This window comes from Andrena cerasifolii, chromosome 2 (genome assembly GCF_050908995.1).
Source record: "Andrena cerasifolii isolate SP2316 chromosome 2, iyAndCera1_principal, whole genome shotgun sequence".
In the NCBI taxonomy this organism is placed as follows: Eukaryota; Metazoa; Arthropoda; class Insecta; order Hymenoptera; family Andrenidae; genus Andrena; species Andrena cerasifolii.
The window spans coordinates 27642524-27667591 of NC_135119.1; the positions used below are offsets into that span (position 1 = coordinate 27642524).

General features: G+C 39.9%; 2 protein-coding genes and 1 long non-coding RNA gene across 5 annotated transcripts in view; 1 reads left to right on the forward strand and 2 right to left on the reverse strand.

Moving 5' to 3' along the window:
* Positions 1-10932, reverse strand: part of LOC143366232 (roundabout homolog 2) — a 30852-nt gene extending 19920 nt beyond the window's left edge. For 2 of the 3 annotated variants that reach the window (XR_013084699.1, XM_076807130.1), the window contains exons 1-2: positions 10101-10932; positions 91-399 (exon numbers count right to left, since the gene is read on the reverse strand). Coding sequence is in view for 2 of the 3 variants with exons in the window: in XM_076807130.1 (XP_076663245.1) it covers positions 91-399; positions 10101-10161 (370 nt within the window). In the remaining variant the exon portion in view is untranslated. The remainder of the gene's footprint in view (positions 1-90; positions 400-10100) is intronic. The other variant, XM_076807131.1, reaches the window with a different exon arrangement.
* A 733-nt stretch (positions 10933-11665) lies between these two features.
* LOC143366237 (uncharacterized) lies at positions 11666-16384 on the reverse strand. The gene is made up of 3 exons (XR_013084701.1): positions 15272-16384; positions 14898-15164; positions 11666-13068 (listed from the first exon to the last, which is right to left on the reverse strand). It is a non-coding gene; the product is annotated as an uncharacterized LOC143366237 (long non-coding RNA).
* A 1686-nt stretch (positions 16385-18070) lies between these two features.
* On the forward strand, positions 18071-20360 carry Cpr5 (cuticular protein 5). The gene is made up of 4 exons (XM_076807134.1): positions 18071-18744; positions 18833-19031; positions 19114-19403; positions 19496-20360. Exons 1-4 carry the CDS (start codon positions 18568-18570, stop codon positions 19697-19699), a joined length of 870 nt encoding a protein of 289 aa, XP_076663249.1. The 5' UTR covers positions 18071-18567; the 3' UTR covers positions 19700-20360.
* The last annotated feature ends 4708 nt before the right edge of the window (positions 20361-25068 follow it).

The following is a 25068-nucleotide window of genomic DNA, read 5'->3' on the forward strand; positions in this document are numbered from 1 at the left end:
ATATTTAATATATAACCATCGTTGATATTTTATTGGGTGTTGAAAGTGGAAAACTCTGGCGAAAAAAGGAAAAGCGGTATTAGAGCTTACCTGCAACAGTTAGGGTAGCGTTTCGACTCGAAACGAAACCAGCTTGATTTCTTGCGACACACCAGTAAACCCCGCCATCTTGCTCCTTTTTCCCGTGCATTACTCTTAAGAAGAAGAGAGATCCCGTAGGAAGGAGCACGCGATGGGACTTGGCATCTCCCGGTGATGTTTGAACCAGTTCACCGTCCTTGTACCACTCGATCACAGGTTGAGGTTTTCCTTCCGCCTTGCAATTCAACGTTACAGGCTCATTCTTTGCCACAATTATATCCGAAGGATGTTCCGTTATACGCGGCGATCTCAATTGCCCTGCAACAACAATTCCAAGTGCTTCGTATAGAATACGATCAAGGTGATGGGGGAAAAAAGGATATTTAACGACTGGGCTACACATGTATTGCTCTTACAATCGACTATCCCGAGTACCTACGATCGCTAGTGCGAAACCGCTTCAAGATGGAATAACTATGGTTCCTTTACTCGGAGAAGGGTATTTCAACTATCTCGACACGACTATAGGGATTCCGGAATATTCTCGGAACGTATAGGAACATATAGGTATGACCAATAGAGATAGACCACGAATAGTTTATGATCGCTTTACGTAGTCTGCAAATATTTACTTAAAACCAGGAAATGTCGGAGCGCGGTTTATCGATCAACAGCAGACTGACGATTCATCACTGCTTCAACCTGAAACGTCTTTCTTTAATTCTGTTTCCAGTGGAAAACAGGATACCTGCATAATACAAGATTCTACACCTAATTATATTCTATTTTATGCGTTTTTTAATAGGTACCCGATATTACCCACACCTATAGGCTAAAACCGGGTAGTTGCATACTTCCGAGAAATCTTGTTTTCCTGTCAGCCAAATAACCTTTTCATAAAAAGGCTCTCATTTTTCCAATTAAGATTTCTAGCGGTGACTTTTTGCTAGCAGGAAAAAAATGTATTAGTGGGGCACACAGTTGGGCCCCACTTTCCCCTATGTTTCGCTACCGAATGTAATAATTTCACGTTATATTCAACCACTGAATGTGAGTTGGATGTTTGGGGTTATATGATCTGTCTCTAGTAGGGTAAAATCATCCCAGGAATGCCAGGGGGTGCGCGAAAAAATTTAAGTCTGTGAAGCTGATCTCATTTTCTTATGTTTGTTAGTTGATTTTAAGTACTTCTACTCATCGATTATGTACCAAAAATTATCTAAGAATTCATATTTTTACAAAAACTACTTTACTTTTATTTAAATAGTGCGCATTTGTATTTTTTATATGAATCACGCCTTAAGGGGGGCGTTTTAGACACATTTCCCCTACATATGTGAGGTAATTGCAGGATATGTAGGTATCATTTGCATACAACTCATATGGATGTACATCCGTACATACAAGTGGGCAAAAGAAGACCTACTCGCGTCAGGTTTTGGTAGAATCAACTTGTGGCCAACAGAGCCAAAGAAATTTATTAAAACTAACGCAGCATTCTAGAAAAGGCATGCTCATCCAACAGAAGACGTACATAACGAAAGTGAGCTATCGAGAAACTTTATGGATCTTTTTCTGCCACACCACCCAAGTAGTGATCCGACAACTACTTGGTGAATCCATAAAAAAAATCCGAAGAAATTTCCTATAATTTCCTATCCTTCTTCTAGCATTAATTAAAGTATGACACTATGCTTCGATTTCGAATGTAGATGTACAATTTCGATTTAGCTTGACGTAATTCTTCTATTCGAGAAATTCTTTTTACTCGATGGCTAATGTAATGGCTCTCTCCACCTCTAAATATCTTTCACGGTATGTATTTTCTTCGCACAAAACTGTGCAAAAAACACGACGACACACACACACACAACATCCCTACGTTTTCCTTTTGTGCTCTCGGCTCAGCAGTCGGAAACAATAGACATTGTGGCTAAATTAAAATCGCCTCCGGAGTTTTCATATTTTGCCGTTGAACAGAGTCGCGAACGAACAAACGTGCGCGCAGTTCTTGCGCTCAGTAGGCCCGAGGCATCTCGTTTCATTTCAGTTCTAACCTCTCGCGAATCAAGCCATCCCAGCAACCTGCCTTGCCAACTCGCTGTCACTCTCGTTCCTTTTATACCCCATCATATCTACGTTCTCTCCGCTTCTTCCCTTCTCATTCCACTCTATCACTCTGTCTTGCATTTTGGTCTTCGCCTTTCTCCATTCTTGTATTTTCTTCTGTTTAATTGGGTTCCATATACTTGTGTGTGCACGTATACGGATCATAGTACTCTACTTTAGTTTAGTTTTAACAGATGACTATCTGCACCGATCATTCAACCGAATTCAATGGGAAAAATCATCACCCGCACTTCCACGTATGGGTAAATGAGAAGAAAACTCGTTTTTTAAATGTAAATTATTCGTTATAAATCCAAGGTGATTGAAACTAATCGAGCAATATTGACATTTACCTACCATCTATAATATTAACCCTCGGAGAGACGAATCGCAGGGTCAATTTGGCCCATAGCAAAATTTCTAAGGTAAACGGGTTTCACGAAAAAATTACATAAAATAGGTGTATCTCCTGTATGATTTTTATAAATAATGTTACTGCAATTTAGGCATCTTATACTATATTTTGTCATTGTCGTCACAAATGTAACATCGTGATCGGCTTTGTCAGAGTTGGATGAAAATGACCCTGCATTAGTTGTACGAGGGTTAAAATTTGTAATAACCAGATTGATATTATCCAGAAACATATCCAATTATCGATATCTAATAGACAACGAGTTGATTCTAATGCTATGTAGGTACGTTCCCGAGCGGATAATTCTCGAATGTAACAAGTCAATTTCACAAATCATACATAGGCACATATATTTTTTATCGCACTTGAGTTTTACTCCGACAACTATTCTTCATACTTTTTCATTGAAATTCAAAAGACAGACAGACGTCATTAACAGCGAAAACAGTGAATAGGACTTGAGACCAATATGGATTGTATATAAAGATTAAAGCTCAGAGCACTCGAATGCGCGATGACTTGGCATACGGCTTCGCCACTGCAACGCGAGTATTGATTTGCCGCTGTTGCTTCGGCCCTGTTAGTTCCGCTGGTTTCTCTGCCCTTGGCGCTTCTACCAGCTTTGCTGGACCTTACCGTTTTCTCCTCTTATTGCTCCCTCTTCTTTTATCTGTTTAAATCGCTTATCGGTTTCTCACTCCGACGTACCAACCAACTAACCAATCTTTCTTCTTCTTCTTCTTCTTCTTCTTCTTCTTCTTCTGTTCTTCAATTACCTCCCTTTCTCTTCTCATTCCAGGATCATTAGTTATTTCAGCAATGTACATATCTACTGTCGCGACTTGCACAGGTGACTACGGTTCCCGCGTAATACCTACATTTCAAGGATTCAATGATGGGGAGTAGAGTAAAGGACCCAAATTTTCGTCCCCAAATTGTATTCGACCCTGTAGAGGGTGTATAAAATGTTAGAATGAGCTGGTACTTGGCATGAATTTACATTGAATATTTCTTTATGTATCCACGAATCGGAAAATGTAATTGTCGCGTCAATACGAGATAATAAATAAAATGTGAAAACGTGGAAATTGGGAGATCTGAAAAACACCAACTAAATTGAAAAATTGGACTCCTTCTTCCACTGTTTTCGTTTCGGCTTCTACAAAGCATTAAACATTTCTACTAAGATTTGATTGAAAAGCGATAAAAGAAAATTCACTCCTGTAACCGTTCATGTTTCAGCCATTTTTTATTTGAAATTGCAAATTTGGTGATCGCTCTAACAAACCACGCGAGTGATGGCCGATGACCATCAAAGTTATCGCGTATAAGAAACTACAATATATGCCCGAAAAAGTGCTACAACTTGGAAGTCGAAATAATATCCACTTCTACGAGTGACGTGCTATCTCCTTTGCAAACGCACAAATACCTAAACTGTTACTTGCAAGTCTGTCAGAATACTGACTTATACTAATGCAACATTTACCACCAGATGACACTGAAAATGCAACCAATGCAGGAGGACGAAATTTGGGCACTTCCTAGTGTCGCTAATCACAAAAGATGTAGGTACAAGCGTTTGAAAACATTCGAAATAACAGCGTAGAATATGAAAATCAAAAGGGGTACATACGTGCTCGTTTCAGGAGTTTCAAAAAGTAGACGAAAAGAGAATACAGTTTGAGTATTACATACTTACGTAGTAGGTACCTATATGTGCATACAGTGCGAACTATCAAACTCTATATCTGGCGCGACTCCAAAAGCATACCTACCACCGCGAAACCGTCGCGAGGCTAGCGCTACCTTTAAACTATGTAGGTATTATCTGTCCATACGCCATCATATTTACTTGGCCATGCTCCCGAAAATTCACGGCTTTACCCTTTACCTTTAATATTTTATAAATTAATAGTAAAATTAATCCGATCTCGTCGCGAATAATGGTATAAGATTTTCCCATACATCTAAGTAGTACTATCGCTGTCTCGTGTCAGTATCTAAATATTCTATTACACAACAGCCAGTTTTTATGTCTAACCGTTTCTGCTCAATTGCCTGGCAATTTATTTGTCCTCCATTCTTCGACTTTTTACGATTCTTATGGTCACGAAAACAAGTTTGTTCTAAATTTTTTGTCACAGATTGAGCGCATTCACGAAACTCAGACTACATAGATTCTTGTTGCCTTCGCATGTATGTAGGTACGCGCCGGGATCTAGTCAAAGATTTCCTTTAGCAAAGTGCACGTGTTACATATGCGAGATAGACGAGTGATCCGGTGGAGGGGCGAGGGGCGAGGGGCGAGGGGATACGGAGAAAGGAACAGTTTCATTACTTTCTATCCCTAAGAAGGATATTTCTGTAAGAGGGGAAGGTAGAAGACGAAACGGGAATAACCATTGAATTCCTTGAGACGTGGGGGAAACCTAAGGCGCACAGAACCCTCGTCGTAGAGGGATCGGTCGACACACCCTACTCGAGTTCTTCCCGAGCAGGGCTGTCCAATGTTGTAGAAAAAATAGCAAGCTTTCGAGGAAAAGTTGATGTAATTCGGCACGAATCTATGATACCTTTCTACTTCTGTTTATATATAAGTACACCTCGTTTGTAGGTAAGTACACCTCGATTAATCTTTTTCTTCGCCTTTCTTTACTATTTTCGTTTGTTTCGATCTATACGTTTTCAACAGAAATAGTTGGGGCGGCATCCAACAAACAGAACCCTATTTTTCTCTTTCTTGGCCTTGGGATAAATTGTCTCGCTAACCGAGGCTATCGATCCTCCTGTTTCTCCCCTGCGCGAGTGCCATGCCGTACACTAGCAACGCGCCAAGTCGCCATGGTATGGTATGGTACACTAAACACTGTGCCACGGTACATATGTATAACACTACACGCTACTTACACCATACGATTGGAACGTGGCTTCATAGTTTCCTTTCCCATGTTCATATAGGTACCGATAGAGATGGCATGCTTTTCTGCAAGATTTATTTTCTCGAATGACACTGTCGCTTCGTGTCAACCCAGACAACGTTATTATCTTAACTTGTAATTAGTTGACACTATAGTAGATGGGGATACCCAGTGATAAAAATATAATTTTTATTCGTGCATTAGTAAAAAATATCAGTTGAACCGTATCTCTCGTTCTAGGACTTGAAAATTTTAATAAGTAATCACCATCTTTTTTTCTTTTCATTCGGTTGATTTTTAAAGAGCTCTAGCAGGCGCATACATCCCATGTGTGACCTAGGTATATCGAGTTTAGTTTCAAAGAATATCGATGGCCCCGATCGTTTCGAAAAAATTATTTCGCACATTCCGTAAAATCTTTCATTCGATACTTGCGTTTTTCTAAGCGGTGGCTATCTCGAATAGGTAATTCCGGTTTAATCCATCGCAATACTGTGTACACGTGCAAACGTTCCGGCGAGTGCATAGTATCGTACATACACTCCGGAACAAAAAGATAGCACATTTCATATTTTTTAATATTCTGTACTATAAACTGAAAGAAATACATACTTTTTTATACCAGCAACTCTGGGCATGGTAGCAAGTGTAACGTGTTGAATGTCGTCCACAATACACATTGCGACAAAGTTATACGAATGTAAACACAAACATCGTAGGTCGCAAGTCGGACAAAATAATAGTACAAATAGCAAATCTACGCTCCTCAGTTGTACGTAAGCTATTGAGTAACTAACATTCATTGTAAAAAAAGGTTAGCGAAGTGTGCACTAACAATCAGTGGTGTCTATTTATTAAGAAAATACAATAAACTATTGAAAATGGGCCGTGCAAAGAGACTGAATGCAAGTGAAATACATACCATATTAAAATTAAAAGAAGAACAGTATTCAATTGCACAAATATCCAAAGTTGTTAATAGAAGTCGAAAGGCAGTTATGAATTTATTAAAAAATCCTGACAACTACGGGAAAAAAAAGAGTTGTGGACGCTCAGAAAGTTTAACAGCTCGAGAAAAACGTGCAATATTAAGAGCTGCATCCAATTCAAAGATGACTGCGAGGCAAATTGCTGAAAATGTTGGAGTAAATACTAATGTCAAGAACGTTCCACGTGTTTTACAAAACTGTAAACATTTAATAAGAAAGAAAATGCAAAAGAAACCGTGTCTAACAGAGCTTCATAAACTTCAACGCTTACAATTTGCAGAAAAGAATATACATATGAAAAAAAAAATGGCGTACAGTGACCCGATGGATTTGCTTATTATTACCACGATTTAAGAAAGGAAGAACAATTTTTGAGCCGTGTAATGATTTGGGCCGGTATTGGGTATCGTGGTAAAACGGAAATAAAATTCATTACAGGCCGAATGAATAGCAAAATGTATCTCGAAATGATTGATCAACAAATAAATACGTATGCCACAAAAATTGCCGGAGATAAATATATCTTCCAACAAGATAATGCTGCCGTGCATACTGCGAAAGTGATAAAGCAGTACTTTTCTACCAAAAAAAAATCCACTTTTAGACTGGCCAGCAAAATCTCCGGATTTTAATATTATTGAAAATTCTTGGGGAAATCTTGCCAGAGCAGTGTACCAGAATGGCAGACAGTTTCAAAATGTGAATGATTTAAAACAATGTATTCAGGATGAGTGGGAACAATTAAAACAAAAAAACATTAAAAAAACTATATAAATCGTTGCCGAAAAGAATGATTGCTGTAATTAAATGTAAAGGAGGTGCCACTAAATATTGATCATTCAATATCACTTTGTTCATATTCCTAGTTTTCTAACAAATGTGCTATCATTTTGTCCCACTATATTTCCTTAATATTTCTGTTCTTTCTAATAAAAATGAATTTAATTTATATGTGTTAATACATGCAGTCTGACAAATGTATATAACAAAAATTTAATTTGAAATGTTTAATACACAGAAATTGAGTAATTCTTAAGGTGTGCTATCTTTTTGTCCCGGAGTGTACGTATGTATGTATATATTCTGTAGGCTTCATACGTAGCTCGCTTCAGCGCACAACGTCGCACATAACCTAATAGTTTCGTTTAACGTCGGTTAAACTCGGCCATCTTCGCAAGACTTTCCATCCACGTAAATAGACCACCAACCAACGTCTATCACAATTCAGAAAAACAATCAATCTGATTTTTCTTTCTAAAAGAATCGACTGTACCAGTACCTACGTCCTACAAGGGAGTGTTAAGCACCGTTTATTTAATCCAGTGTCAAATACTTGCCATCAACCCGACTCTTATAATCACGTTCAGTTGGAATTTTCTTGCACGTCATGGAACGCAACACTTGTCAGCTTACTAGAAGATTAACGCGTTTCTCGTAGCTCATATGTCACGGGATAGTGAAAAACTAACTAGAAAGTCATAATATCTAAAGTAAATTCATACGAAAACGACGAATTCGATCATTTCGGGTGAACAATTTTTTCCTACACGAATATCAATTTTAATCGGCCTCGTTGATATTTCGTCGGATAAAATGCAATTACATGCATGTTTTACGCGTGCTAGGTGGTTTCATAGAAAATATCACACGTATCGTACTCTATCCGATTCGATAGGATTATACCAAACACAATGGCTCACGTTTCCTTTGGGTATCACAATACAATCCTATGGTACGTAACGGCTTTCCCTTCTCCCTTTTCCGATCTTTATTTCCTTGCTTCTGAACAAGCGAAGAACATAATACCGATCGATTGCAGAGTCACTCGATTAATTTTTTTTTTCTCGTCAAACTCGTCACTTACGACGGTACCGTATACCTACATACATACCTATATATGTATCTCGCGATCTCACGGAAAAAACAAACAAAATGTCTCTTATCCATACCGGTATGTATGTACTAGAGTAAAATTTTCTTCGCGACAGCCCTCGGAATAGTTCTGAATAATAAAAAAAAATCCGTGTAAAATTTCAGACCGATCGGATAACGGGAAAAGGTGCCCCTGAGCCCTTGTACAGTTAAATATTTATTTAACAGCTAACAAAGTCGATTTCATATAATATCCTCCAAGTTATAGATTACATAAAAAAAATATGTCAAACAAAAGTTGTAGATCCAGACAAGGAGCACCTTTTATTGTGTATTACAGTTTCTCGTGCGACAAATGGTTTTTGGAAAAAGTCCGAAAAATTGAAGAAAAAAAAACTTTTTCCCCCGAATTTTGAAAGTTTAAATCCTTCTCGAACACTTTTTATCTATGAAGATGAAAAAAAATTGTAACTTTTATTTTCGAGGATTATTATTTAAACACTAAAGGGGGAGGCACATACCGAGATATGCCAAAAAGATGAACTTTTTTCTCTCCATATTCTCAGGGTTTGATATGCCATGAATGTTTCCTGAAAATTTGTGACTGAAATTTACAGATTTTTTTTTCTTTTTTTTGATTATTTGGAATTATTTTGGGGGGTACAACGAAGAAAATTCGAAAATCGAAAATAAGGGCTACCCTACCTAGTACCTATGTATAGGTACCTATATACAAAAGCAATTTGCTCGTTTCATGCGCCTACGGAGACAAAGAGATGAATACATATTCCCAATCTGATTGAATCACACGGGTAACACGCTCATTTTCTTTTCTTTATTTCACACACTCTTGCGTTTCGCGTGTAAGTGAAAGTAACGACAGGTTAACTTGTAGATACAAAAGCCTGAGAATCCAACTTTGTTCAATAAGCACATCCCGCGAGCGTAGATGTTGTGTGCAAGTATACGTATATGTAGGTATGTTCCTACATGAATTTAGTAGAATTCATAGAATAATTTCAATCTTTAACGCAAACAATTATCCATCCGTCAAAGCTCTGCCACGAGTGAATTTGACCAACAACTTACTTGCGTGAAAACGATGAAAATATGGATGACAATAATAAACAGCAGTTTCTTTCACATGTCTGTTTAGAGTTTAGATTTCTCGAACGAACAAATCTTGGCTGAGCGGCTCGTAGTTGACCCTATTTCGTTCGATTATGGTTTTTAACATCTTAATCATCGAATTCAACTCGCGAACAAAAGGTTTACATATCGTTAAAGCCCTTACTCATTCGTGTCAGTTTCTTCCCTCGTTCGTTATCGCGTCTGGTCGAACGGGCTGTCATAAACAGAAACAAGAAATACGTATCTCTACTTGACTCGTTCACAGTACACTTTTAACGTACAGATAATACATTATACGCGTGTAGTAGTATAGCACATAATATTATGTATACCAAAACCGATTCGTCGTCGTCGCGATTGTGGGATGCGGTACATGTATTCGCGAATGGCAATCAATGTGTTCGTGATTGTTGGGTGAATTGAAGAAATATGTAAGTATGGAATAACGCCATCGTCGCAAAGAAGAAATTACAGAAATATGTACATTGGTATATAAATTGCCAAAATACGTGGCCTCGCGCCAGTTAACTGTAAAGAGAAAGAGAGAAAGAGATGAATTAAGGGAAAGAGCGGTCCGCTTACCGTGCACCATAAGGGCGAAAACTGCTATCGCGATCAAGCTCCTTAGCCACTCGTTGCGCATTTTTCTTTCCGGTATCCAAAGATGCTGGGATGCCGTGAACGGTGAGCGACGAACGAGATCCGTTTCGATTATTTTTTCATTCGACGTTACCGCATACGGTCCAAGTTGGCGGAAAATCGCAAGCAAAACCCAAATACCGGATCGAGAAGAACGGAAGGAAAGATACACGAAATTTGCACTCGATGCCGATGCTGAGGTTAAACCGGTAAGAGTGACCACTCGCGAGAGGATTCTGCTTTCGAGTTTGGAGCACAGAGTAGCTTTCCAGGCAAGAGGCGTATCTTTCGGGGTGACACTCGCGCGCGCCTCATTTCCATGCCATTACACGTTACCACAAAATACGCGTACGTACGTACGAGGGACCCGCACCCGCACCCACGTCATACCACCAACAATATCCACCCACGCGCACGCAGTATGCCCAATGCGTGCTTACGTGTACGTATACAAGGTATGCGCGTAAGTGTTGACGTATCTCACGTAAGTTCCTCGCCTCGTATATCGCGCGAAGTAAGGTAGCATCAAAGCGCCGACCATCGGCACATTTTTATTACTACCATATTCTTATCCAACAAAATCGTCGCCCGGTCTCGTACGTTGAACTTTTGACATTGTCGACCCCACGCGCGCGCGCGCGCATGCACACACGGAAGCGTATCACACGTATTAAAAATGACTCGCACACGCGCGTACACAGCAGCGGGTGTAACACTCTCTCAGAAATGCACGCACGCACACACGACGACGGACGACGACCACCACCATCCCCATCACCATCACCACCACCACCACCACCACCACCACCACCACCACCACCACCAACACCACCACCACCAGTACCACGTACGGTAAACACGACGAAACAGAGCTGTCACCAATAACAACGCATCGGGATATCGTTCTTCTAGAACACTTTCATTCTCCTCCAGAATCGAACAACTACTACTCTAATTTTGACCGATCCAAGCTGTGCGTCCTCATTGCCATTACGAACGAATCACCACTGACCCGATGCGTTTCCAGTTAGATATCCATTCGTTTGGTGTTCATCTATTGCCTAAAGTCGCTATTGGTGCTATTGGTTTCGTTTCTCCGAAGAATGGCGTTTCTTCCGAAATCGATCGCTTCGTGACCGACTGTCAAGCTGCGCGTCGCTTCTCTGCTTCTCGAAGAAAATGTATTCCTCCTTATCTCGGTATTTGACATTTTTTTCTCCATAAACGCACTGATTATCAAATAAATGAAACCACACTATACATTTGTGCAGCTGAACACGCACACGCACAGGAAAAAAAAATTAAATTTCCAACGAAAGCTTTCATTCAACGGCGAAGCGAGCGAACCACCGCGACGATCGAGTCCCGACTGAGGGTGCAGCAATTCTTTAGGAACACCACGCGGCCCTTCGGTCGCGTTCGAGTATCCTCGTCCGTTCTCGGCTCTCGGTCCTCGATTCTCGACTCTCGAGTTTCGATTCTGTCGCTTCATCGCGGGTGCGCGCTACTGCACACACTACTGCACACACGCGTATCTCTACACTTTAAGAAATTAGCAAATTCAGTACTAGGGTAGCTTTTATTTTCGAGTTTTGAATCTTATTCGCGGCACCGCCCAGAATAGTTCCAAATAATAACGGAAAAAATCTGTGTAACTTTCAACTCGATCGGATAACTGGGGAAAGGTGCTGCCCCATAATTATTTAACAGCACACAAAGTCGATTTTATATAATATCCTCAAAGTTATTCATTACATAAAAAAATATGTCCAACAAAAGTTGTAGATCCCGCCAAGGAGTATCTTTTATGTTGCATTACTTTTTCTCGTGCGACAAACGGTTTTCGAAAAAAGTCCGAAAAGCTGTGAAAAGAATTTTTTTATTCAAATTTTCAGTGCTCCATATGTCATGAACGGTTCCTGAAAATTCGGGACTGAAATTCGCAAATATATAAAAGATATAGACATTCGAAGTGAATTATGCTCATTGGTGAGAGAAACGTAACAGCATAAACCTTTAGGGTTGAAAATAAAAAATACACATTTCTTTTAGTCTTCTAAATTTAAAGAAAAATCGGATATAAAATCTTGCCCTTTTAAGGCAATAAAAATGAAACTATGAATCGAGTAAAAAATCCACGCTGTCAAAAAACTGAGTAATCGACATCTGGTACATATTATAGAATACATTCTTAAGAACATTAACCACCAGCGATAGTACGTAAACTGAATAAGAGTACCTATTGTAATTGAAATATGTAAACTGTGTTAGACAAGGAAGAAAAGCAAAAGGAAAGGAGAACACGAAATGTTGGTTACGGAAGGTGCCGACGTTGGAGGGGATATAGGTACTTACGAGCAAGTATCTATACAATACGATAATATTGATGTAGAAACGCGAGAAAGAGCATATGTATAATGTATATACCTATATGTAGTACAGCGAATAAAAGCAAGTTAAAAGTACATGTTGCGTATGTTCCGTGGATAGCGGAAATGGGCCGACTGGTCAACCATTTGTAATGTTTTCTTTGTAAATAACCAGAAATTTGACAAAAGTGCCTATATCGCGCATAGAGCGTGTACGCACAATGTGATTACTTTCGCGCAGCTCGATTAATTCCATTCGCAAGCTGGCATGGAAGAAGAAAATTAATTCATAACCGGCCGACATATAAACAAGCTGCGATCGTCGTCATTGTTTGTACCTTTAAGCGTACCATCTGTTATAAAATATGATACCTATTTAAGCGTTGCGGGACAGCATCTCTAATCCATTATCGATGCCAAAAGATTGTTCGCCGTGTAAGAAGTAATTTAGGAGATCCACGAATATGCGACGATGTGGTCTGTTGAAAAACGAGCCGATGATTTCGTGAACGTTCATGTCGGGCCGTTTGCATAACACGTTCCTGTAAAAAAATAACTGATTCTAAATTTACGTTAGAATACTTGCAGTATTATCGAGTAAAGGGACTCGATCGCAATGAGCAGAAAGCAGACGTTTCATTGCACGCAGTGTATGTATAATAGGAGGTATGCTGTACCTGGACACTGTACGCTACAAAGCACGAAGGAGAAGAGAAAGACAAAAGGGACAAAAAATGGTGTTGGGGAGAAGGAGGAGAAGGAGGAGGAGGTGAAAATAAGGATAAAAAGACTAGCTTACTTGAGCAAAACTGAGATCAGTGCTCTGATTTCTGGATGCAGTCTAAAATAAATTTCACTCGCGTCTCGGTCGATATTTTTTCTTACGTTTAGGTTTCGTTTTTGGTATTCATTTAAAGCCCCGATGTCATAATTTCGCGTGCCACGCGCCGGATCCCTCGGATGGAAGGCACGACGAATGACTGGAAATCGGTCCATGGAAGCGTATCCGCTTTTGAATGGAAACTATATGTACGCAGGTTTATTACAACCTCTCTCAACGATTCATCAACCAGTCGATATGAACGTAACGTTCACAATCACTCGGAAACGTGGACATGCATAGTAGAAATGTGGTTATTTTGTCCTATTAGGTATACATGTTTTACTAAATAGTCGCTAAGCAACAAGTGAAACGACATATGTATGTATGTATGTATGTATGTATGTATGTATGTATGTAAGTGCTCGGATACGTTGACAAAGAAAAATGCACTAAAAAATAATTCTTTTCTTGTACTGCAATTTCGATGGTGATATACTACGGACACCTGCAAAGTTTTAGTTTTACTATCCGTACATACGTGACGGATCATTTCTCGATAATCGTGATGCGACTAGCGTCACGAATGTGAGCAGCGGCTTTTTGTCGTTTTCCTAAAGAACGCCAGTGGCTGATTTCAAGTCGTTTGGATTTGCGGTTATGGGTAATATTTATTGATGACTGGGTAATTTTTTCACCCCCTTAAGGTTAATTTTTTCTTTAAATATTGTATTGTCATCCAAACTACGCACGCCTGTAAAGTTTCAAGACAATTGCATAGTTGGAAGTTGATTAAATTTGAGTTGCCAGATTTGAATCAAACATACAAACATACAAACATAAGAAAACAAACAGAGGATCGAAGCTGAATAAAATCGTTTAAAAATGTTGTACATATATACACGCGTATCAGATGTCAGTCATAAAACATAAATTGGTTTTTATACAAACCCGGCTCCAGAGGCGGATTCAGGAGCGTTTCATGGAGGGGGCGAGATATGTAAATGTACATAAGTCCATTTTTGAACCTTCTATCCGATACTATACCCTAAATAATTAAATTCACATTAATTATTTATACAGAATAATACACAATGTCATTATAATTTCTATTTTATAATCGCCCCCCTCTGGATCCGTCCCTGCCCGGCTCGGGCTTTTTTCGCCGCCATTATTTATAATACACTTATTCGAGGTTTTCCACGACCTTGTCCCGAAGTTTTATTCTTAACTTAAAACATTTATAGTATATATAGCTCGTAATATTTCATTTAAAATTTTATTTTAAAAAATGCCAACAATGAAAAGAGGGGGCAGGATGAGTAGATGGGGAGGGATGGATGGTTTCCGGAGGAGGAAACTCGTTTAGCGCAAATAAGCGACAGAGAATTGCCATGGTGGCACGGTTCGATGGAAGGGAAATATTATCTATACATATGGTTAGTTTCGCTGCGACTTGTTGTAGCAGAAATGAAAGATGCTCGAAATCGCGATCTCGCGCCCGAAGGATCGAATTGCACAACAATTTTACTTACGTACATACATACGTACATACATACATATGGGTGCGATCGCGTACACATGTTGACGAAAGGTGTCGCGATAATCTTGATTCATCTCAACTATGCCTCGGTGGGTTGGGCGCTTAAAGGTCGTCGTCCACTAGGCCGCTAGCGGCGACCACGCATCGCTCATATGCCAGAATAGCAACGACCACGCATCGCCCATATGACAGAAGAGCGGCGACGAACATTTCGCTCCGCTTCGGCGTAATGGCCCGACGGACTTTTAAGGGGTCTCTCTCCCTATTTTGACCGCCTGAAAAGCAGGGCGATATTTAGGATTTTTTCAAATAAACTTTATGCCTATATTTGTACATATTTAGGCAACATTTTAAAAAATATTTAATAAAAATATAACAGTACCTAAAACTTTGAACGTGTCTTTCTGAAAACGATGTTCTTAGAATTGGTTAGCATGATGACTCGAAAATCAATCACCCGATTTACTTATAACTTTGTACATATCTTCAGTAGATGTCTCATTCTCGTTGTTACTAAAACTAAGTCGGTTTTTGCAAAAACAGATTTACGCGATTTAAAAAAAAACAGCGAATTTTTATTAGAAATCGATGACTGTTTTAGACGCTGCCACTTTTTTTTTTACTTTGCAGTATTTTTCATTTAATCTAATTCACACGATAGCCACACTCAAATCTACAGATTGCACAAATTTTTAAATTTTCTATTTCAGACAACTACAACGGCTGATTTTATGCTAACCATGCGCATATGATTTTTGTAAGACGCTCTATTCGAAGCACTATAACTCTGGATATAACCACTATTTTTGCATACAATTTTTTTTTCATATTCTCTAAAGATTGACAAATAAAACCACGAAGCTGGAAGTAAATACATTTAAAGGTTTTGTTTTAAAAAATTCCGAAAGTTCGCATCAGTTTTCGTCCGGCAAGGTAGGGAGACCCCTTAATCATACAGATTCAAGCAAGCACGTATGTAGCAACATGCAAGCCGTAACCCAGCTAGGATTAAAATTTCTGGGGCCCAGGGCTATCAGACCTTGGAGGGCCTCCGTGGTTGAAATCTGCGAGGTGGGTAAAAAAAATTATACAATAACGAGTTTAAATTCTCGTATAACGAGAATTCGCTGTAAATGCGTGCGAAATTTCAAATGTGATACCGTGTATATGTAGGGCAGAGTCCTACAGTACCGGCCAAAGCTAGATCTCGCTTCTAACACAGACGAGGCGCGCCGATCGTGATACCGTACGATCTCACGTTCGCTGCGTCCGTGAATTCGTGATATCGATATTGTTGTACGACTACTTAGTTTCCAACTTTGTACGCATGCCAATTGCCCCTCAGCGTCGGCAAGTTGCACATGGTAAACGATACAGTAGTTGACCACCTAAGAGCTTCAGTTTAGGTAAACGCTATGGAATAAGTAACTCGAATTTTATAAATAAAGTTTTATTATGCCGGGCGGAAAGAGAAGTATCGAAGATGATTATAACACCAAAGAAACTTTGAGAAATCAGTAGTTTCGATATTAGGCTATTTGTAAAGAAACATAACTGAAAATTGTAGTTATTGACCGGTCGTGGCATAGTTGTTGACCGGTCCAGGTACAGTTGTTGACCACTTGCTGAATATAAAAGAAAATGGCATATTTTTATTTTAACGTCACTTTTATTATTAAATCCATCTGTCACGATATCAAAATCAAAGACATATCGTCTTGGGGCAGGGTGAGTTTCATCTGTACCTTTCACGACGTATGCCGTGCACTTTGCCGCGGTCTCATTGGCTTCTCATTCGCTTCTTTTTTTATTCTTAGACTTCTCCTTTTTCTTCTTTTGCTTCTTGCTTTTCTTATTTTTTCCTTCGTCAAGCGCCTTTGACCTCCGAATTATCGTACCGACCTCCAGACCAATGAAAAATTAGAAGTCATCGGAGGTGCATACCCGAAACCATATAAAAGCAGGGCACATTGCCCCGTGCCTCCAAAGATCTAAATCAATTTTCATCGCGATCTTTCGATGCAACACCCCCCAAAACACGACTAACACGAATGTTAACATTGGTGTTAATGATTATACAGTCATTAAACAAGTCGCCGCTCTAAAGATGCCCGCTAAGCCCTTACCTTCTTTGAGAGTTGAAATTACACGCTTGTACCGAAATCATCGATTCTTGATTGAAACGAAAGGTAGAACTGTCTTTTCTGATCAAAGTGATTCATTAGACTAATAACTGCGTTACGATTCTCAATTGTCAGCTCGAAGGAATCGGCGCGGTGCCGGAGAAAGATGCTTATTAAACCAACCGCGGTGCGACATATTCCATAGTTTTTCGGAAAGGAGGACCGAAACCGGAGCGAGGGTGGTTGCTTCGGAGCGTGCACGTTGAACAAGCAAGTGACCAGAGTCGTTAAGATGGACAAATCGCCAGGAAACGTGTTTACCTCGTTGAATTTCTAGGGTGCCAATACAGTGAATATAGTGTATAGGTATGTCCTATGCGATTTATATCGTTCCGTACACGGTGGTGGTAGTTATTTATTTCACTGTTCCAAGCCTAGGCACGCGAGCTTACGACAAAGCTGTGATATGTTACAACGTTTCGCAAATGATTTTGCTCTCTTTGTCACGTATCGATCTGCTGCCACGCCTTCGCGTACTTGTAGGATTACCGATCATGTTTCTCACAATATCTTTGGCATTTTGGGGCGTAGCCGAGCGATTCGAACCACCAACAGGAGGAAAGGAAATTTTTTATGTACGCTACTTGGACTTGCGGAGGATCCAAAATCGTCCTCACGAGCACTGTTCTATTTTGCTACAGGATTGGCTAAATATCCGCAGATGCATTTACCCGTCCACAAAAAATTCTCTTTACGATTCCACTGGCCGCAATTCTCGTTCCCGCAGGTACCCATACTATACAAAATGCTACACCGCGTAATCGCTATGTCAGGAGCAAGGGAGCGATTCGTAGGAAATATGTACAAAGTCGAGGCACTTACGATTCACGTTGCCATACACTCCTGCTATTAGGTATAGTATGAACGTTCCAAGTACGACGGTTCGAAGCGATCGACGCTCTTTATACCTAGGAAGGATCCCCTACTACTTACACCGCGTAGCCTAGGAATAGGCTACGGTTTGACCACTTAGACCAGGTTTGATCTCGTAGTAGTAGCTACCTAGGCACGATAAAATTACGCAAATCGAGCGCTCGATTCTGCGCGGCTCCTTGGAATACTCCTAGAGTTACGTGACCTATATGGATAAAATAGCGCCAATGCGATCCATCCCCGCGGAGAACACCTCTTACTCCAACGCCTAGGTTTCGTTACCCAATGTCGCAATGATATCAATTATTATCTTACATTAGTGTTAGCTAACTCGCGATCCTGCTCTTATAAACCGTCCAGCGTGTTTGGTTTCATCTCCGACGGTTCGTATCGTCTTGTCGTGTTGTAACGGGGACAGTAGGTATAATCCGATTGGTATTTTATCATCGCCCATATTTTCCTTCTTTATCTCGGAGTTTGAATTTCGATGTCAAAATCGAAAGTATACAGCACGAAACCTGTCAAGATCATCGTCGTAATAGCTGATCGCACGTTTTCACACGGCACGATCAATTTTACACGGTCACCTAGCCCGCCACAATAATTATCGCAGTGCTTGTACATGAGAATGTATGTTTGGCCAAGTGGGGGGCGTTGGTGTCCCCGAAGAAAAAGCGAGGGTGGGGTCAACTTGAACCAATTAATTGGTATAAAATGTACGCTACCGGGAAGCAACGGTACGCAGTTGTCGAAGGAATATCGGGTCGTCGTACACTTGAAGCGCACCATGGATCTTAAAGTAAATCCTCGCTTCGGTGTCTCTTTCTTCCCGATCAACATATTCAACGCCGATAATTAATATTGTTCGCTTCTTCCGATATACGCAGATTATCGGTTACTTGGCCACTTTCCTAACCGTCGCCCGTGCAGGACTAATCGGACATGGCGCAGGAATATTTGCTCCTGGCGGAGCGACGGTGGCAGCAGCGCTACCAGCCCCAGCCGCGGCCACAATCGTTAGAACCGAAAATTACGATCCGAATCCGCAGTACAGTTTCAGTTACAGCGTCGCCGATGGCCTGACGGGTACGTACACGCGCTAAAGACACATTTGCATCCCGCCGTACTTACAAGTTGACAAATTATCACGTCCGATGCGATTCGAAAGGTGACAACAAGGCCCAAGAGGAAACTCGTAACGGCGACGTGGTTCAGGGGAGCTACAGCTTAATCGAGCCAGATGGTTCGCGCCGAGTGGTATCGTATGCTGCCGATCCCATCAACGGTTTCAACGCTGTCGTTCAAAAGGACCCTAGTATCACGGTCAAGACTGCCGTGGCCGCGGCACCAGTCGCGGCAGCGGCCCTGCGTCCAGTGGTCGCATCTCCCGTACTCGCACGACCGACATCGGTAATCGCCGCAGCTGCACCCGCCGCCGCTGTAGCCGTTCGTCCGCAGGTTCGTTATTTCTCACCCCCTTCCCCCTCCCCCCCCCCCTTGCATCTGTATAAAAGCAGTTTGGAAAGCCCTGAAAATATTTTACTACACAGACCGCCGCCGCACTGTTGGGAGCTCCCATCGTGAGACAACCGTTGCTGGCAGGTCCAACGGTGGCCACGACGAACGTAGTTGCCGCGAACGCAGGGCTGCTAGGGCTCGGTGTGGGACTCGGGCTCAGGCAAGGCTCTCTCTACGGTACGCAGGCTCTACTCGCAGGTGCTTACGGCACCGGAGGCATCGTTAAAGTCCACTAAACCACTCGACTCGGCTCCATTTCGTTTCTCTCCATTCCACTCTGCTTTGCTCCGCTTTTCGCAACACTTGTCGAACGAAAATTGCTGTCTCTACCGATATCCTTGCGCGACAAGGTCGTTTCACCAAACTTTCATCCGCAACTTCTTGCGCTTTTCTTTTCATTCGAGATCGTCAATCACGCGCAATTCGATGGGAATATTTTCGCACGTATATACCTATTCGAGGAGCAAAGTCGAGATCATCGAGGATACACAAGTATTTATAGGCAAAAGCACGCAGTACATGCATTCTGTGACACGAGATACCTACACCCCTACAACCATGCAACCATACAACGCAATGCTACGCTACGTTCTCCATGGATTTTACGTGCCTCGTTAACGAACCAAGAGAATCAAAGCGAACGCAAGACGAACACTCCTGCGTCGCAATCATTAGCTACCTACTCGCGTTTTTCCATCATTTTTTATAAACTTTCAAACACGGAGAAAATGTACACCTACGCGCCCAGCGTAGGAGCGAACGACGAGGCGTACATCGTTATACTTTATTTTTAATTTTCCAGATTTAGATTTAATTAACGGCGCTACGTTTCTAGCGAAGATAAGATTTTAAACCACGTATCAATGTTGGGTAGAAAATAAATCTATTTAGCAAATACCCAAGCAGAATTAAACATTTTCGACAACCTTGAAACGAAAGACTTTTAATGGGGGAAAAAGTTTTGTCCATCATTGCTGTTGTTACAGAAGGAAGCGGAACGCGTTTTGGGGTGACAAATGCGACAATCAATCGTATTTCTCCAGCCGGACTAGGATTATTTTCATTCAAACTTCGCAATATTCTCCATTGTGTACTCGAAAATTATGGATGTACGATCTCACACTCCGTAACAGCGATTTTGAAACGTTGCGAGTTGTAGGTAACAGTTGTAAACGGTGTAACGTCGCCTGCGTCGATAATTTAGTCAACTATATAGCATTCCATATAAGAGTAGACCATACGCCCCCACCGATCTGACACGTGCGATTGGTCGTGGCGCTTTTTCTGCCGGTTTCCTACCAATCAACAGCCTCCTCAGAGTCATCGTTCATAAGTGGAATTCAGTATACCTATGCAGGTATGTGTCGTACATAAGGCTAAAGACCATACGAGTTGAAGATTGTAGTTGTGTTGCAATACTGTAGCGCACAAGTTTCGAAAGGCCCTTGAAAGGTGCAGCTTTTGTTCGATACTTTAAGCCTTAAAGTTTAAGGCGACACCATCGAAGCTGAAATTTTCAGAACAGTCTCTGGAGAGCGACTCGAAGACAGAGATTTTTAAAAGCAACTCCATGTGGAAGCATCATTTTAGGTGTTTTTTTTTAGCATGGCTTTTATATATGATTTGGAATAGGAAGGAACAAGTTGTGGATGAATGGCTCGTTAAATAATAATACTCTTTTATCACTTGGCTGCATTTTATTCAATCAAGCGACATACAATAGAATGAAATCTTACAAGTGTAATATAATTGATATTTCGGGTGAAGCAATATCTTGTGCAATTTTCATACCGATGAATACGCCTTAAGGCAGGGTCCCACTAGTGCAACGGCGCGCCGCGCACGACGTTTTAGTCCACTTGCAAGGGCCTAATTTATGTGGCTACTTAGCCTCCTTTTCTACATCTTGGCGGTTGGGTCAGTAGCCGAAACAACGCCTTGACACTTCATAGTACTTGAGACGTTTCAAGAGGTTTACCAAGTCCCGGTCACCGATTGCTGAAAACTGTGTTTTAAATGAAAGGTCGAAAGGCAAAAAATAAACCTATTCACTACTATGTAAAATTATGATTAGCAACATTTTCTTTAAAATGTTGTAATTATTTTTCATCGATAATACGTATAAGAAAGAACTTTTACTTGCAATTTTTAATCGCTAATCCACGATCGGTGCATGCTGCGCTTTAAACGTGACCGTCACGGCTTGTAAGACCTAAAACACAATATGTGTTACGATTAGAATGTACCTACTCGATAGAGTGAACTCGGACTATGGTATGTGGAAAAGAAGAATCAAAATGTTCTTGAAGTTTAAAAAGTGTAAAACTACTGTTTACCAGAGAAAAAGCGACAACAGATAAACAAGAGGAATGGGAAGAAAACGATTTAAAAGCAATAAATCTGATTTATAGTTCGATTTCAAACAAGCAATTGGAATTTGTATGTGAGGAAGAAACAGCTTACAAAATAATAAAGAAACTAGATGAAATATACTTGAAAGAATCGACGGTTTTGCAAATTGTGTGCAGAAACAGATTGGAAAAATTAAGACTAAATAATTATACAGATACGGCTTCATTTTTCAGTGACTTTGAAAAATCGAAAATGGCTTAAAAATCGAACAAATGGATGTTGAAACGGCCTTTTTAAATGGACAAATTAACTCGGAGGTATACGTTAATCAACCAAAAGGTTATGAGGATGGAACAAACAGAGTCTATAAACTGTCAAAAGCATTGTACGGATTACGAGAAAGCCCTAGGGATCGATATATATAAGCCCAAAGCTTCGATATATGCAGAGTACATAGCATTATCTGAGGTTGTAGATGAGATAAAAAGTATATTAGAGAGTTACTAAAAATATTTGCCATAAATATAACTGAACCTATAAAAATTTACGAAGACAACTCAGGAGCGATAAATATTGCGAACAAAGGTAATTTTACAAAAAATTCAAGACACATTTCTATGCATTATCATTTTGTACATGAAAGCGTAAAAGAGAAATTGATTGATGTTTGTAAAATTCACACAAGGGAAAATGTGGCAGATATTTTTACTAAAGCGCTGTGTAAAGAGAAGTTTGAAAAATTCAGAAAAGATTTGAATGTAATATGAAATAATTATTATAAGCAAAACATACAGTACAAATGTAAGGAGGCGTGTTGAAATATATAGTACATTTGTTCTGTATACACATGGAAACTCTATGTGTGTGTGTGTGTGTCAAGTGACTGCGAGAGACGCCGAAACGGTGCGATGCTCCAGCGAATTCATTCGAGGCTGTGCTTTTGCCGTGTACACACAAGTATCTAATCTTAATATGGTGTTCAACAGTATCTAAGTATCTAATTTTAACAAATATACCCGAATCATCCAACGAACATAATGAACATTTGTTTCTAAAAGTCTTGTAAATTACACCACAATGCAGATATTTCTGATTTCTTGTTTTGCACTAAGCGTTGAAAAAGTTTTATATGAAACAGATAGAAAATGTGGATATCCAATTCTTGAATTTGCTTCTAATTTAAAAAAAATTAATTTGAGCTTGCTAGAAATTGAATGGCGACCACTGTATTCTTATTTCGATGAAAGTGAAAAAGCGAAATATAAGCGTTTACATTGCGATAAAATGTGGAAAGAAATTTGTTCAAAGAAGAACACAAACAATGATTACGAATTCCCTACATTAAGACAAGTATTTCAGAGCATTTTCTGCTTTCCTCAATGCACAGGCTGTTAAAAAAGTAATGGTCATCGCTTATAGGGATGAAACTAGACCTTTGTAAAAAAAGCGGGCCGCAAAATTGTTTACAAAATTGAAAATTAACGTTAATTTTTTTTTACATCAACGTATTCTACTCGACGCGTAGAGAAAAAGTCTGATAGAAACCATGTGCCGGAAATGTACCGTTTCGGAGCTATTAAATTGTTCACATCTCGGTAAATTGAGTGTGTTGTCGCACTCACACCACGTTGCGGTACGTGGAAAACAAAGTGAAAGACGTTTCGCTTTCTCACTCATTCCCGTTTCCTCTAACTCGCGTTCACGTCTTTCCCTAAAAAATAGATATAGTGCATATGTATGTTACAAATGTGATATGTAAAACTAAACCTTCACTTCATAAGCCCTATCGCTTCATCCTATCATACTGTTATTTACTTTTGCATCACATGTTGTATATAACTATACATATAGATACATACAGATATAATACATTGAAAAAATTATTGTCAAGCTGATTATCCCATAATTAAACATAATTTATCTAGAGACGCGGTAGCGTCTCGACGCCAAGTACAGGAAAGACACCCTGTATATGTCGACTGTCGCCGAGCAAATCCTACCTAACCTGAGATTTATTCCCTTAATATCTCATCACGCCTGCAATATTTTCTAAATTTAAAGGCATTTTTCTTATGTAAACCGCATATAAGCTTTCGAATAAGACCAATTTCAATAAAATCGGTTCGCGCATAACCGAGATATCGTAATATCGTCTCATGGATCAGTCGGAAAAATTAAGATTTTTCTTCGTATTCTCCAAGAAATTTTTTCGTCAACATAATACGTATACGCGTTACACGCACACCTTCAGCCAAAACGGAACTAACACACGTTTCGTTCGTCAATCGCTATCTTCGCTATGCAATCTACTCCAAATTTTCACAGCTTACCGTCAAGTTATAACCAAGTTATGAGCGTGTTTTTACAAATATATACATACAGTGGGTGAAAAAAGTATTGGCACACCCAGTTTTCTTGGAATATCTTTAAACTATAAAGTAATCTATCAATATTAACTATGTTTAGTAGTGTCTTTTGACACACATAAATAGTATGTTTACTGAGAATTCTCGGTTATTTAGTATAAGGAAGTAAAGTAAAGAAAATGAGAAATCCATAGTCAAATAAGTATTGGCACATGTATGGTTTAACTACAAGAATAAGTGATACTCGCTTTCGTACGCGACAAATTCGGCTCTAGGAACGTAAACATAAACAGAATTCACTTTTGCTTTTCTCAGTTACCACAATCAGTTTGTGTTTACACTTTGAACAAGAATCATGTCTACGAAGAAGAGCGAGTTATCATTGTGCGTGCGAAAGGAAATTCTTTCATTACATAAAAGTGGTGAGAGTTACCGAAAAATCGGTAATTCATTAAATTTAAGTTTCTCGACAGTGAGAAATGTAATAAAAAAATTTAAGGCAACTGGTAGCGTCGAGAACAAACCGCGATCAGGTCGTCCGCAAGTACTTACAACTAGAGAACGAAGAGACATCATCAAAGAAGCAATAAAATATCCTTTTGTAAGTGCCAAAAGTTTATCTGTTGACGTCGCAACATATTCGGGAAAAGAAGTGAATGCCCAAACAGTCCGAAATGTTTTACATTCTGCGGAAATTTATGGTAGAGCAGCGAGAAAAAAACCGTTCATTAATGAGAAGAATAGGGAGAAACGCTTCGGTTTTGCAAAAATATATATAAATAAGACAATGGAATTTTGGAAGACGGTTATTTTCTCGGATGAGAGCAAGTTTAATCTTTTCGGCTCTGATGGAAAAAGATTTGTATGGAGGAAACCGAATACCGAAT